The 15,790-nt window shown below is 50.4% G+C and overlaps 1 protein-coding gene across 2 annotated transcripts; it reads right to left on the reverse strand.

The window, feature by feature from the left end:
* Nucleotides 1-10,219: 10,219 nt before the first annotated feature.
* On the reverse strand, nucleotides 10,220-15,582 carry LOC105868818 (nuclear pore membrane glycoprotein 210-like). Of its 2 annotated transcripts, none has more exons than XM_076004662.1 (4): nucleotides 15,472-15,582; nucleotides 15,039-15,143; nucleotides 14,835-14,936; nucleotides 10,220-11,294 (listed from the first exon to the last, which is right to left on the reverse strand). In XM_076004662.1, the coding sequence occupies exons 2-4, from the start codon at nucleotides 15,081-15,083 to the stop codon at nucleotides 11,196-11,198; spliced, it is 246 nt and encodes an 81-aa protein (XP_075860777.1). In that variant the 5' UTR covers nucleotides 15,084-15,143; nucleotides 15,472-15,582; the 3' UTR covers nucleotides 10,220-11,195. The 2 variants fall into 2 exon arrangements, 1 of the variants encoding a protein (XP_075860777.1); XR_012920021.1 differs by lacking the exon at nucleotides 10,220-11,294 and adding an exon at nucleotides 13,965-14,128.
* Between the last annotated feature and the right edge of the window lie 208 nt (nucleotides 15,583-15,790).

Consider the following 15,790-nt stretch of genomic DNA (forward strand, 5'->3'; position numbering starts at 1 on the left):
GTCAGCCAGGATGCTTGGAGCCGTCCCTCCCGGGAGCCAGGCCGAGCTGCACCACCCGCCGCGCCCGCCTGGTGTCGCCCGAGCGCGCTGGAGAGGCCGCAGCGCCCGCACACGGGGCGCTCGGAGGCCCAAGGGCTGCGCTGCGCAGGCAACCGGGCCCCAGCCCGCTCTGGCTGCGGGCTGACAGCGGGACCCCGGAAGAGGCTGCCCGCGCCCCTCGAATCGATAAGAATGGGCAGGAATAGGCTGAGCCAGTTACACCCGCTCTGCCAGCAGCTCCGCGGAAGGGGGCGCGCTCCCCTGAAGCTGGACTCAGAAGCCTGGGTGGGGCACTAGGGTGCGCTCTACCACCCCCAGATCCCCGATCTGGACGGGGCCGGGCCAGCAGGCCAAGGCACGAGGGCTGTGGGCCCTGTCTGATCCCCTCCACCCGAGGGCAGCCTCTGCACACCCGCTCGCCCCGCGATGCTCCTTGGTGACGGGTGAGTGCGAGCGGGCTTTCACCTAGCCCAGACCCGCGCTGAGCTCCACCTCCTGCACGATCAGCACAGCCCGGCCCGCGCGCTGCCCGGCTGCCAACGTTGACTCCGAGCCGGAAAGCACGGCGCTGCCTGGGCCACCTCTTTCTCAGCCTGGGCATGGTGTACCTCAGAATCCGGTACCGGCCGCTTGTGCACCCTCCCCACGTGTCTAGGCAACGTTGGCACGCCGGGAGGGAGGTGTGCCGCCCGCCAGCTGCTGCCGGCCACCAGCTTGCTCAGCCTCTCCCAGAGGCCCAATGGGCGCACAAAGGCCTCCGGCAGGCAGACGCCCCAGGAGTTTCCGGCAGGGGCCACCGGCCATCCGAAGAACACGTGAATGTAGAAGCCCCCAGAACATGAGACAGCCAGCAGGGACGCTCCAGCCTGGGGGACTCTGAGAGGGCCAGCTGCTGGCAAGGGTCAGTCTATCCCAAGGACCCTTCAGACCGGGCCTAGGGACACCAGGTCCAGCAGGAATACCAAGCTAGGACCACAGCCACGCGCTTCCCTCCCATTTGTGTGCCCGGCTACAACTGTCCCAGTTGGCCAGAGAAGGCGCTCTGAGAGTCTGAGGGTCCCTGGAAAGTGAATGGTGCTAGACCTCTAAGCAGCAGTTTATGCTTTTGCCAGCAAATGTCTTCCCTCAGAGTACCTGTTCCCTGTTTGCACAGACCAGCCCTGCCTGCCACCTGGGGACTGTCCAGTCTCTAGGAGCACCAGTGTCCCTGCCTCCGTGTGCAGAGTTCCTCTCTGGGTCTGGGAACTGAGCTCCCCGGGAGTGGCTCAAGAACTTGGGCAGGACACACTGGGGTTGATACACAGGCAACTGTCCACAAAGTCTCAGCTGGGCAGACTCGAAGGCCAGCATGACTTGATAATGGGCTGCCAGGATCATCTGGGGGCACATTCACTCACATGCCTGGCACTCAGGCTGGGTGACCCCAATGCTGAACTCCCCTGGGACTGTGGACCGGAGCGCTGACACAGGGCCCCTACCTATGCCTGGGCATGGGTGCATGTGGCAGAGCCTGGCTCTTCCACCTCTACCTCCTGCTACCTGAGTGCCTTCCTCCAGGTCTCAGCCTTTGTGAGCCTCAGTTTCCAGATATGTGAAATGGACATGATGATTCCTGTCCACAGGGCTGTTTATAGAAAGTTCGAACAAACTGATGTGTGTGGCAGGACCTGCCATGCTGCCTTGGCACATCATAGGGATGCCCCAAAAGTCCACGGATGCATTGTATGCATTTGGGGGGCACCTGCTATGTAATAGGTACTCAGCCTGAGTAACATCTTTGAAGTGCCACAATCCATTCATTCAGGAGCCCTTTATGAACCAGCAGTCAGCCTCCCTGCACTCAAAGAGCTCACAGTCTCATGAGGAAGGCAGGCGATAAACAAGTGAGCACTCAAGTTAAAAACAACACTCATATTAAAACATTTCAGAAGACCATGAATAACCAAGAGTATCAAGGAAACAGAACAGAGACTGTGACAGGAAGTTATTAGGGTGGGGAGGGGAGGGAAGTTCCCTTAGCTGGGATGGTCAGAGAGGAGACCCTTGAGGTCATGTGTATGACAGCAAGAAGCCAACCTGGTGATGATGAGGGGCTGAGAGAGCTTCCAGGGACAGGGCCAGCCAGGACAACGGGCCTATGGCTGGGAGAAGGCTGCTGTGTGGCAGGAGCCCAAGGAAACAAGGCAGTAGCGGTCAGGTGTGCACTTGGAGGGCAGTGGGTCCACGTCACCTCCAGGTCATTGACACAGGGGAGCCCTGCCCTGACAAATTCCAATTCCAGAACAGCTTCCCGCAGTGGAGACCCAGGGTGAGGTGCTTGCCCTGTGGCTGGCAGTGGCCCCCAGTAAGCGGAAGCTCCTGTTATTATAACCAAAGTGAGGCATTAGGGGAGGGGTCTTCTCTTTAAAAATTCTCTTGATGAACTTTTGGGGGTATCTTCACATTAGAAATGGCACCACCAGCAGGCTGGAGGCCCAGGAGTGATGCTGATGCCTCTCTTTCCCTTGCACCTTCTGCATCCCTCCCTGTCCATCAGGCCACTGGCTCTACCTGTAGCCATCCCCACCACTGCCACCAGGCCAAGCCACCACCACCTGTAGTCCGCCTGCTCTCCTGTTCCTGCTCTGGCACCCAGTCCTTTCCCACAGGGAGCAGGGGCCACTGGGCCATGTCGGTGTCCTGCTGACAGCCCTTCAGTGATGCTGCCGATGCACCTGAGAACATTTCAGCCTTGAGCCATCTGCTTTCCCCAGGCCCTTGCCCTTCTCCAGCCCACGTTTCACATCAGCCTACACGGCCTCTTTCTGGGAATGACTGGCTAAGAAGGATTAACTCTTGGGGTGAGGATCTGGGCTGTGCTCTTTGCCTTTTGGAGCTCTGGTCCTCAAGTCCTGACTTTGACCAACAGGACACACCATCTGTCCTTGAAGAGACTGGTAGAAGCTCCACCCTTCACTTCTACTTACATCTCATTGGCCAGAACTTAGTCACATGGCCACACCTAGCTGCATGGGATGCTGGGAAATGTAGTCTTTTAGTCAGAGTACCTGCAAGACCAGCTAAAGCTCTGGGATTGAGGAGGAAGGGCTCTCCACCCCATGCTGAGAAATAAAGACTCATCCTCAACCCCTGCCTCAGCCTCCAGTGAGGTCCCCAGCTCTGCTTGTGCTTGGCGGCCTTGTCTCCCCTCTGAGTGTTCTGGTTTTCCTGCATAGATCTGAGGAGCAGGCCATGGGCTTGCAGGGGGCAGGGCCCCCTTGGGTGCTAGAAACTGACACCCAGTTCAAGGTGTATCAGGTGAAAGGGGGACTTTATGGAGGCCTGAGGAACCAGGAAGCCAGGAGATGTTCTGGACCAGAGGCAGTGTTGGCTTCCAGCAACTCCAGGGTCACCTCTCGGGGCAGCAGGATGGCCATTGCAGGTCCAGGGCTACTTCCAAGTTCAAGTCCCCCCCCCCCAGAAAGAGCCTTGGCCTTTCCCCAGCGGCATGTGCAAACGTCCTGAGGTTCACTCTGATTGAACCAGCTAATGAGGCTTGACTTTTTGTGGTGTGTCCATCCCAAAACCATCATAGTGGTCAGCAACTGTGCCTTTGCTGGCCTGGGAGCCCCATCCAGCCATCTCTCAGGAGAGAGGACTGGTCACATGATTCAGACTGGGCTTCAGGCCAGGTGTTCCCACCCCATCTGCGCAAAGATGGGGACCCCTCTGAGACCTCCAGCAAGGTCTCTGCCGGGCTTCTCAAACTTTAGTGTGTACACGAATCCCGTGGGTAGTGTGGAAATGCAGCTTCCGATTCCGTGTGTGGGGCTGGGGCGGCACCTGAGAGTCTGCAATTCCAGTCAGTTCCCAGGTGATACGGATGCTGCCGCTCCAGGAAACACTTTGAGCACCCCGGACTCTGACTGGCGCTGTGCAATTGAAATATTGTACAATACAAGCCACACATGTAATATGACATTTCCTAGTTGCCATATGGAAAAGGTAGAAATTAATATTTTATTTAATCGAATTTATCTCAAATAATATTATTTTAATATGTAATCAATATAAAATGCTGACGTATTTTACATTTTTTCTGTAATAAGTCTTTGAAATCTGGCTTTTGTTTTACACTTATAGCACATCACAGTTCAGACTAGTGAAATTTCAAGCACTCATGTGGCTGATGGCTCCCGGTTTGGAGGGTACAGATCTAAATCTGGCTTGAATACCTCTGGTGATAGGGAGCTCACTACGTTCTGGGAAGTTCACACAATGGCTGTATGATCTGAGTTGGGAGTTGACCATACGGCTAGCCAGTTGACCATAGAGGAGACCCAGCTTCACTCTCTGGGTCCCCAAGCCAACTGGCATTCTCTGTGAGCCAAGTACCTCACATCCTCTGCCTCAGGTACCCCACAGCAGCTCTGAGATTTATTCTGTGGTTGTTCTTAATCTCCACTTTTCTTGTTGAAGAATCTGGCTCAGAGATTCTGAGTGATATTGTCAGGGAGACCCAGCCAGGAGGTAGCAGGTGTGGGACTTGAAGTCAGGACTTTGGAACCTCTTCTCCCTCTGCTGTAAGAGGCGCTGGTTCCTTCAGTGTGACATGGTTTCAGAAGACCTTCCATGTCCACTCATGCTCCTGCAGACACACTTACTTATATTTGTGTGGTGAATTACATTTATCAATTTGTGTATGTTGAACCATCCCTGCATCTCTGGGATGAAGCCCACTTAGTTGTGATTGATTTTTTTTTTATAATCACCTGAATTTGATTTGCTAGGATTTTACTGAGAATTTTTGCATGTATATTCATAATAGATGGTCTGTAGTTTTTGTTGTTGTTGTTGTTGAGTCCTTTCTTGGCTTTGGTATCAGGGTAATGTTGGCTTTGTAATATGTATTGGAGAAGATTCCTTCTTTCTCGATATTGTGGAATAATTTCTGCAGTAGGCACTAGTTCTTCTTTGGAGGTCTGGTAGAATCCCGGTGTGAAACCATCTGGTCTGGGATTTTTCTTTTTAGGAAGGGTTTTTATTGCTACTTCAATTTTGGTACTTGATATTGTTTTGTTCATGAATTCTATATCTTCCTGATTTTGCCTGGGGAAGCTGTGTGTTTCTAAGAATTTGTCCATTTTCTCTACGTTTTCTGGTTTATGTTTGTAGAGATTTTTACAGTATTCATAGATGATATTTTGTATTTCTATGGTATCAGTTGAAATTTCTCCTTTTTTATTCCTGATTGAGCTCATTAGTGTCCTTTCTTTTCTGCCTCTGGTTAATCTAGAGAAAGGCATGCCAATTTTGTTTATATTTTCAAAGAACCAATTTTTCTATTTTTTGACATAGAGAGAGTCTTACCCTGTCGCCTGGGCTAGAGTACCATGGAGTCCACCTAGCTCACAGCAACCTCAAACTCCTGGGCTCAAATGATCCTCCTGCCTCAGCCTTCCAAATAGCTGGGACTACAGGCACTAACTACCACACCAGGCTAATTTTTTGTTTCTATTTTTAGTTGTTCAGCTAATTTTTCCTGTTTTTAGTAGAGACAGGATCTTGCTCTTGCTCAGGCTGGTCTTGAACTCCTGACCTCAAGCAGTCCACTGACCTCAACCTCTCAGAGTGCTAGGATTAGAGACATGAGCCACCATGCTCTGGCCCAGAATCAATTTTTTATTTTATTACTCTTCCATATAGTTTTTTGTTATCAATTTCTGTTAGTTCTGCTCTGATCTTGGTTACTTCTTTTATTCTTCTGGGTTTGGGATTGGTTTGCTCATCCTTTCCCAGTTCTTTGAGATTGTTCCAGCAAGTGTTATAGATAGTGTGTACAGCGCTTGACTGGGGAAAGAACCGAACGGCACACAGAGGGTCAGAGAATCCTTTATTTCTTCAGCAGGCTCAGCCAACTTCTGACTTCTGACCCCCCCTTCCTTATTCTCCTCCTGTTTTCATACCCTTGGTAGGACTCAAAAAGTGTCCAATCAGCAACAAGCTTTAACATCCAATCAGCAACAAGCTTTAATATCCAATCAGCAACAGTGGGATTGATTCAAAAAGTATCCAATCAAGATCGCACAGCCAGCGTGGCTAGAGGACGTGAGCAGGCGGCCGAGCACCGAGCGCAGGCCCGGACAGATGCAAAGCCTGGCCCCAGCAGTGCTGGGGGGTGGGGGGTGGTGAGCAGCCATGTCCCAGCGCCCTACGGTTTTTCCCTGTCATTCCCCCATTTTGATGCCCTTATCAGTTTACACAGAGGCATCAACCTCTCTATGAACATATTAACTGCATTGGGCAAGCGGGGTCCCATGGTTATCATAGCCCTTTGACTTTGGTAGTTACAATTAACAGCATTTGAGCCCCAACCAAAAACAACACAGAAGCAGCCCATGTAGACCCAGAAAAAGATTACCAAGAAACAAATTAGTCCAGTCTCTTGGGGTGAAGGCCCTGAGTCCAATTACCAAGAAGACTGTCACTAAGAGTCCAAGCCAGTGGTCCCATTCAGTTCAGCCATATTCAGGGGCAACCTGTAGCAGATAGGGGTCTGAGCCAGATCTTCAGCGGGTCCTGTTGAATTTGTTGCACCATCCAATGACTGGTCGCATCATCCATCTCAGCTCATTTCACCCAGGAATGGTGGATCCATGGGGTGACACCTGAAACTTTGACAGCAGTGGGGGTAACCAATATCACAGTATAGGGTCCCTTCCAGGTTGGCTCTAGGGGTTCCTTCTTCCAATCCCTTACCCAGACTAGGTCCCCAGGTTGATGGGGGTGCACTAGGAGTCCCAGTCCAATTTGGTTTCTTTTGAACAGTCTGTTGTATAGTGGCCATGCTTTTAGCCAAGGCCTGGAGCTGTTAGTCTAGGTTTAATTCTCCCAACTGCCTAGTGTCCCCTCTCAGGAATTTGATGATGGGGGGTGGCCTGCCATATAGGATCTCAAAGGGTGAGTACCCAGTGGGGTCAGGGGTGCATCTTACCAGGGGCCAGTAGGACGATGCTTAACATATCTACCCAGGGTAGTTGTTTCTCTTGACAGAGTTTGGCCAATCTAACCTTGAGGGTTCAGTTCACGTGCTCCACTTTCCCTGAGCTCTGCAGCCTATAGGCCATGCATAACTTCCACTGAATACCTAATGCCTTGGAGAGGATCTGTGTAACTTCTGGAGTGAAGCTGGGTCCGTTATCGCTGCCGATGGAGAGAGGCAAACCATACTGGGGGATGACCTCTCTCAGCAAGAGCTTCACTACTTCTCTGGCCTTCCCAGTTTGAGTGGGGACAGCCTCAATCCAACCTGAGAAAGTACATATCATAACCAGCAAGTACTTGTATCCCCAGCTTGGTTTGATTTCTGTGAAATCCACTTCCACATCCTTGAACGGGGACACCCCAGTGTGCTGAATTCCTGGGGCTGGCCTTGGTTTAGCCACTGCATTGTTCCTGGCACAGGTCTGGCACCAGGTGCTAACTATCATTGCTACTGAGGGGAGTTTGGTTATATAATAGTACTGGGCAAGCAGCTGGGTGAGGGCTGTTTTTCCTAGATGATTTAGATTATGATACCAGACACAATGGGATAGGCCAGCTTTCCCAGGATGAAGACGGTTTGGTTGGGCAACTGCCACCATCCATCTGCGTTTTTCTTGGTCTGTTCCTGCTCTGCCCATTGGTCTTCCTCTGGCGTGTACCTGGGTTTCTCTGGCCACTCGGGGGCCAGGAGGATCTGGCATCTGGTGGGATTCTCTGGTTGTCCCATACTGGCTACCTGCCTTGCTGCCTGGTCTGCCAGACGGTTACTGTCGGTGACTGAGTCTGTGCTCTTCTGGTGGCCCCTGCAATGAATGACTGCAATCTCCTTCTGTTGGGGACTGACATTATACTTTCCTGGTTTAAGAATTAAATTTAGTGAGTAATGTACATGACCTGCCCAGAACTTTTAAGAGTAATGTGCTCCGGACAAGGTTGCTGCCTAGAGGCATAACAATAGGCCTGAGTTTTTGCATTGAGGAAAGAGCTGCCCAGCCCCACGGTAAGTGGAGGCCTGGAGGCTACACAATAAGCACATTGTTCCTACGATTGCTGCTTGGCCCTGTAAGATGGCTAGATAGTCAATGACAGGTAGTCAATGACAGGTAAGATTCCTCGAGGAGGAACAACCTAAGACAGACACAGCCGCCAGGGGGCCAGCCAGGAAGAACTGGGGACAGAAAGTGCCCCCTGTGGCTGCCTTGCTAACCTTTGCTTATCTCAGTCTGTAATCTGTACCTGGCGCAACTGCCTGGAAACCTTGAGTCAGGGGATATCTGTGTCCTTAGGCTACGTGTTCCGGAATGTATGGCCATTGCTGCAATGCCTGGGTGGTCATGTACAAGGAAGTAACTTTGATTTTTTAGGGTATAAAGATAAAACGACTGGTGCATTTGGCACTGCAGTCTCGTACCGTCTTTGTGTGTGTCTGTGTCTTTCTTTTTGTGTCTCTTTTTTCTGTGTTCATCCTCTGACCTGCAAACGGGCACAGCATCCTTCAGTGCCCATACTGCTTCCAATAGTTGAAGAATTTCTTCCTTATTTTTGATTTCTTTTCCACCCACGGTCAATAGCCCTCTCCTTGTAGATTGCCCCAGGTACGTGCACCGTAGTGAAGGCATATTTGGAGTCTGTACATACATTGGCCCTTTTGTCTTGGGCATAACTAAGGGCTTGGATGAGCGCCTATAACTTTGCCCTCTGGGCTGACCATCCCTGAGGCAGAGGGGCTGACATGATGACTTTGCTCCCTGTGGTGACTGTGTAGCCAGCCAACTGTTTGCCATTCTGGATGTAGCTGATGCTGTCTGTGTAGAGCTCCAGGTCGGGCACTGGCAATGGACCATCTTTCAAGCCTGGCTGGCTTTCATAGACCTCCTCCACTGCCTCGGCACAGTCATGGTCCAGGGGCCCTGGTTCAGTAGGAAGGAAGGTGGCAGTGTTTAAAGTCTGCACAGTCTTGATGGTGACTCATGCGTTTTCACACAGCAGTCCCTGGTACTGCGCCAGCCTAGTGCTAGATAGCCATTGGTGCCCAGATGTATTCATCAAAGCCACTATCACATGCAGGACCTACACACGGATGTTTTGCCCAAGTGTAAGCTTGTCCGCCTCCTTGATTAGCAAGACGGCTGCTGCCAGTGCTTGCAGGCAAGGCGGCCATCCCGACGCTACTGAGTCCAGCTGTTTGGACAGATAGGTTACTAGTCTCTGCCAGGGGCCCACAATCAGCGTCAGTACCCCCATAGCTACCTGCTTCTTCTCGTGCACGAACAGGTTGAAGTCCTTGATGAGGTCTGGCAAGCCCAACATGGGGGCCTTCTTAAGCAACTCTTTCTGTTCTTGAAAAGCCTCCTCCTGGCTTTCGGTCCATTCTAGTTCCCCACTGTCAGGTTCCCATAATGCCTCATACAACGGCTTAGCTTTCAGGGAGAAACCTGGTATCCATATGTGACAGAATCCTGCCGCCCCGAGGCACTCCCGCAGCTGCCTCTGCTTTGTCGGCCTTGGGATGGTGCAGATGGCGTGCTTGTGCTCATGTCCCAGTGTGTGGTGCCCATGGGTGATGTGGAAGCCTAGATACTTGACCTGCTGTCTGCAAATCTGTGTCTTCTTCCAGGGAACCTTTTATCCTTTATCTGTGAGTAGCTGCAAGAGACAGCGGGTCCCTTGTTCATAGTCCTCCTTAGTTACTCCTGCTAGGAGAAGGTCATCAATGTATTGCAGCAGTGCACAGAGAGCCTCTTCTTGTGGGAAGGGGTCTAGGTCTGTAGCCAAGGCTTCTCCAAACAGGGTTGGTGAATTCTTGAACCTTTGTGGCAGCTGTGTCCAGGTGAATTGGGTCTTTCTTCCTGTCTGGGGGTCTTCCCATTCAAAAGCAAATAGCAGTTGGCTCATTGGAGCCAGTCACAGGCAAAAGAATGCCTCTTTTAGGTATAGACAGGAGAAACAGGTGGCATCTGGTGGGATGAGTCCCAGGAGGATGTACAGGCTCAGGACTACCAGGTGGAGGGTCACCATGGCCTCGTTGACTGACCAATTGCAGGTCCTGGATAGGATGATACCCTCCTCCATTTGGCTTCTTGACAGGCAGGAGCAGCGTGTTCCAAGGAGACTGGCACTCCACCAAGATCCCTTCCTGCCTAAGCCTCTCAATGTGTTCCCATATCCCTTCTCATGCCTCCTTGGAGAGGGGGTACTGCATTTTCCTGACTGGCTGGGTACCAGGCTTCACCTCAATCACTAGAGGGACATGTTGGTGTGCAAGGCCCGGGGGGTTATCTTCTGCCCAGACCAGCGGGAAACGTTGCTGGAATTCAGTGGGATTTTGCTCCTCCGTGGCCTCCTCATATAACCTCCACTCCGCCTCTCATGGCAGGGTGACTGCCATTACAAGGGCCATCCCCGGGGTGCTGAGCCTGAGACTCGCAGCTCCTTCAGGATGGAAGGTGATCTGTGCCCCAAGTTTGCTCAGTAAGGCCTGTCCCAAGAGAGGCACCGGACAGTCTGGGATGTAGAGGTACTCATGGCTTATCTGATGGCCCCCCATTTGGCATACCTGGGACTGGCAGAAGGGTCTGGCTACCCGGGTCCCGGTAGCTCCAACTATAATTGTTTCTTGCTTTGCAAGCAGGGCCACGGGGGTTGTCACAACTGAGTGTTCTGCTCCAGTGTCCACCATGAATGGTTTTTCCCTGTCAAGATGATTCATTAGATTATTGATTTTTGATTTGGCATACCTGGGACTGGCAGAAGGGTCTGCAGCCAGCGCAGCGGTAAGACGGGAGCAGGAGGCTGAGCACCGAGCAAGGCCCAGACAGACTTGAGGCCCGGCCCCAGCAGCGTGCACCCGCCGCGGCCTCCAGCTGGCCCAGAGCAGCGCCAGCCTGCAGGGACGCGGAGCACCACGGAGGCGGCCCCTGGCTGCCTCCCGGTGCCCAACGGTTTTTCCCTGTCAAGATAATTCGTTAAATTGTTGATTTGTGATCTTTCTATCTTTTGGGTGTAGGAATTTATCACTATAGGTTTTCCTCTCAGGACTGCTTTAGCTGTGCCCCACAGATTTTGATAACTGCATCCCCTTTTTCATTTAGTTCAAAGAATGTTTTGATTTCCATCTTAATTTCCTCCTTGACTCAATAAACTTCAGTGGTAGGTTGTTTATTTTCCATGACTTTCTGTAGAGATGAGTGATTCTGTTTATTTTCCATGACTTTCTGTAGAGATGAGTGATTCTGTTAAGATATAGATTTTTATTACCACAAAGATACATGACAACTTCAACTATCTAAAGGCCTTAATCAAGCCTGTGGCTTCACAATACCCAGCCCTTCATGTCAGGTGTTGATGACAGTCACCCAATAGCTACATTTTGGTTTAGGGTATTTGTGAAGTCAAATTCTGACTGCGTTTTAGAAGAAACCTATAGCCATGACAAAGAGGAGTCAGTTTCTATCTCTAGTACTATCTGTTCAATAAAAATTCACAGAATCCCAATTTGAAATTATTTGTGCCTTGATTTAGCAAAGCAGAGCAGAGCCCCAGCATGAGATAGTGCTGAACTCAGCATGAGCCCTGGGCCTAATCAGGCTTGTCAAGAGACCCAGCTGGGCTCCTAAGGGTCTATTCACATGGGAATCCAAGGAGCTTTGCTGGGAGGTTAGAGGGTGTGAGTCATTATAGGAGGATAATGTTGGAATTTGGTACTTTCTTAATTATTCTCACAGGTAGTTGGAGCACAAGGAGGCTTGAGTTCCCCAGAAGCTGGGGCAGGATTCAGTGGTCAGAGCAGGCAAAGAGTAGCAGGCGTAAGGTAAAGGGGAAATGTAAGCCAAATACCAATAGACCTAACCTCAGAAAGCAAGAAGAGTCTCCGGTAAGTAAGTCCAAAGTGAAGGGGCTTAAAGAGAAGTTAAATACAGCATGGAATGAAAATGTGCTCAACCTCGTTAGTCAGACACACAATGAGACACCACCACAACACAATGCAGTGGCTCAAATTAAAATCTAGCAGTTCCAGGAGCTAGTGGGTATGTGGAGGAACTGGAACTCTTACACACTACTGAATGTGAAGTGGCACAACCACTTTGGAAAATTCCTTCGCAGCACTGTAAAAATATGCACACACCTCATGATCACACAGTGTCATCCTTAGGTGGCAAAAATAAGTGCATATTCCAGTTTCCGGTCCAAGGAGCTTGGGAGTCATCACTCTATCTAAGGAAGAGTCAAAAGCTGAATAAACAAAAACAAACAACTGTTCTTGGACCGGGCAGAGAAGTGAGGTGACAGGGCAAAGTGTTGCCTCCAAAATTGGAGACAGACAGACAGGCAAATGCAGAGATCACAAGTTCCCAGAACAGACCGAAGAGCAGACACCTCCCCAGGAACCAGGACCGGGTCAGGAAAACCCAACCTGCAGCTGACACGTCACTGGAGGCTCCGTGTGGACAAGTCTGAGAGTTCCACACTCCAAGGAGGCCCAGTCAGAGTGGAACCCACTCTTTTGTGAGTTTACCTCTAGGAGTCCTACCAGGTTCTTATAGGGACTATTGGAGAAAAATCCTCCTGGTGCCCCTCACAGGGGGAAGGGAAATAAGCCAGAGCGCTCTGTCCTTCCGCACAAGGCTGCTCATGAGAAACTATTTAACCATGGCCTGGAATCATATAGAATGATTAATTAAAACTTCAAAAGGCAGAAAAGGAAGTGAATTCAGAAAGAATAGCGAAGAACCAGGGCAATGAAAAGAAAACAGTAGCAAATGTAGCAAATATTAATCCAACTCTATCAATGATTACTTTAAATGTTAATGGTTAAAATATAGGACAAAGATTGTCAGACTGCATCAAAAAACAAGACCTGACTGCAGGTTGTCTACCAGAAACCCACTTTAAATACAAAGACACATCACATAAAAGGTAAATGGGCCGGGCGTGGTGGCTCACGCCTGTAATCCTAGCACTCAGGGAGGCCGAGGCGGGCGGATTGCTTGAGGTCAGGAGTTCAAAACCAGCCTGAGCAAGAGCGAGATCCCGTCTCTACTATAAAATAGAAAGAAATTAATTGGTCAAATAATATATATAGAAAAAATTAGCTGGGCATGGTGGCGCATGCCTGTAGTCCCAGCTACTCGGGAGGATGAGGCAGAAGGATTGCTTGAGCCCAGGAGTTTGAGGTTGCTGTGAGCTAGGCTGACGCCACGGCACTCACTCTAGCCTGGGCAACAAAGCGAGACTCTGTTGCAAAGAAAAAAAAATGGTAAATGGATGGAGAGGAATACATCACACTAACATTAATCAGAAGAAAGCAGGGATCACAGCAGAGTTCAGAGCAAGAACAGTTGTCAGGGATGTAGCAAGAGCATTCCCTAATGAGGCAGGAGTCAGTGTGGCTGACAATGATGTGTCAGTGCAGGTTCCTTGAGTGGAACAAACGTACCTCTCTGGTGGGAGATGTGGGTAGTGGGGGAGGCTGTGTGTTTGTCAGGGGAGGGGGATGTGGGAACTCTGGACTCACACAGCTCAATTTTGCTGTAAACCTATAACTGTATAATCTACATAAATGAAGCCTATTTGTTTCAAAAAGCGCACATCCCCACAAAATGACACATTTTGTAATGACCAAAGCAAAGGAATGGAAACATCAGTGGTAACATTCGCAAGGAATGGAACACTGCACAGCAATGAAATAGAACAAACTACAGCTGCATGTGACAACATGGGTGAGTCTCACACAGAAAAGACATAAGAAGGTACATGTTGTACTGTGCCGCTGACACAGAGTTTAGGAACAGGCACAGCTAATCCATGAGGGTGGACATCAGCATGATCATTACTTTTGGGTTCAGGGAAGTTGTGGCTAGGAGGAAGAATGGTAGAATCTTCTGGGTGCTCAAAATGTTTAATATTTGACCTAGATTGTGGTTGCACATGGTGTTTTCATATATTAAATTCATCAAGCACTTTTGTGCACTTTGCTGTACAGCATAGACTTTTTCTGTCAGGTTGTCCTTCAGCCTGGTCCCCATCGCACGGGTGGAGGTCACTGCTGAGCCTGGGCATTCATGACCTACGGGAGTGGTTGTACTACACATTCAATGGTAAGCACTGCCATCACAAACAAGTTCAATTTTCATGGCTGCTCAGTAACACATCATGCAGATGTGCGGACATGTTGGACACTGGCGTTTGTTTGTTTTTGCTCTTTTTATCCTATGCTTTGCTATATTTAAAAAAAAAAAGTGTTTTTAAAAATCCACATGCTTCACAAAAGGAGAACAGCTAAAGTACAAATGACTGCAGAAAATAATCACCTAGCCTATATTGCAACAGGGAAAAATACAAAATCTTAGGATAACATAATCAAAAATACAGAATGCTAAATTCTGACCCCCAACACAGGCATAGCTAAGTCAGTACTTGCAAGGATAGGGAGAAGGTCAAGAAAGAAATATGGGAAAAATCTTAATAGAAAAAGCTGATGCATCCTCTAAAAATGCTTTTCTTTATGGTTGTTATAGTGCTGCTTATGAAATAATGTTTCAGTGTTAATTAAGAGATGGATTGAAAGGAAACCATTAGATAACTAATAGCACGAGTAGTGTGTGGATGTGGAGTAAAACCCACAGGGGCAGCACGGCAACTAAAGTTGCTGAGTGAAGCAGACAATCTAAAGGCCCTGCTAATTCTAGCTGGTGTGACTAAGTGCCAGCTCTTCAAATAGTGAATCCACTTAACCACACAGTGTCCCAGATGAGGAACTAAAGTGAACTCACCACGGTGACTGTCCTGGCCTCCCGGGATGCCACCCTGATGATGTCTGTGGTGCTTGTGTTGAGGAAGAAGTATCCGGAGCCTCCTCTGAGGGGCAGGTCCGCCTGCAGGATGGAGAGGCAGGGAGGGGCCAGGCTGCGTGTCAGAGGTGAGGGGCCCCCAGTGAGTCTCACCCCTGCACGGCTGTGGCAGGGCTAGGGCCATACCTGGATGCCAGGGTGGTTGCAGATGGTCACCTCTTCTGGACTCATCCCCACACCCTCCACCAGGATGAGCTCTATGGAGGCTGACACAGGCACGGGAGGGTCGTGCTGAAGGGACAAGGCCAACACCATCAGATCCAGGAGGCCATGGCCAACTGCAGGCCAACACCACACCTACCCGCAGGCCATCCCTGGGGAAGAGCAGGCCTAGAAGCCACAGGTCCTGGCCATTAATTACATCCAAGACACAAACCCTAATAAAACCATGGTGCTCCTGAGCCCTGCTGAATGGCCACGTCGCCTTTGAGGCCTCCCTCAACCAAGGCAGAGGGAGTTGCCGGCTCCTCCACTCCAGAAAGAGGCTGGGTGAGCTACAGTCCTGCTCAGACGCCAGCCCCACCCCACCCTGCCAGGCCCCACAGGGTGGGTGACTCACACACACTCCCAATCGTAGGTGAAGGTGTTCTAGTTCCTACCCCAGGATTCCTTCGGCCACTTGGGACCCAATTTGCGAAGGGGCGGGGCGAATCAGGGTGGAAAAACGGTCAGGCACTGAAGGGGCGGAGCCAGCATCTGATTGACAACCCAGAAGCCAATTAGAGAAGAAACGGCTGCTCAAGGAACGCGCTGCCTACTGTTAAACTGTCACGGGCTCATAGGAGTTCATTGTAAAGGGTTTTACCTGTCAGTTCTTCTTCATGCGGCTCGGTTCAGCCAAGCGCTTTCAAAACTTACCTTCTCTGGTGATTTCCACA

The sequence above is a fragment of the Microcebus murinus genome, chromosome 7 (genome assembly GCF_040939455.1).
Source record: "Microcebus murinus isolate Inina chromosome 7, M.murinus_Inina_mat1.0, whole genome shotgun sequence".
NCBI lineage: Eukaryota > Metazoa > Chordata > Mammalia > Primates > Cheirogaleidae > Microcebus > Microcebus murinus.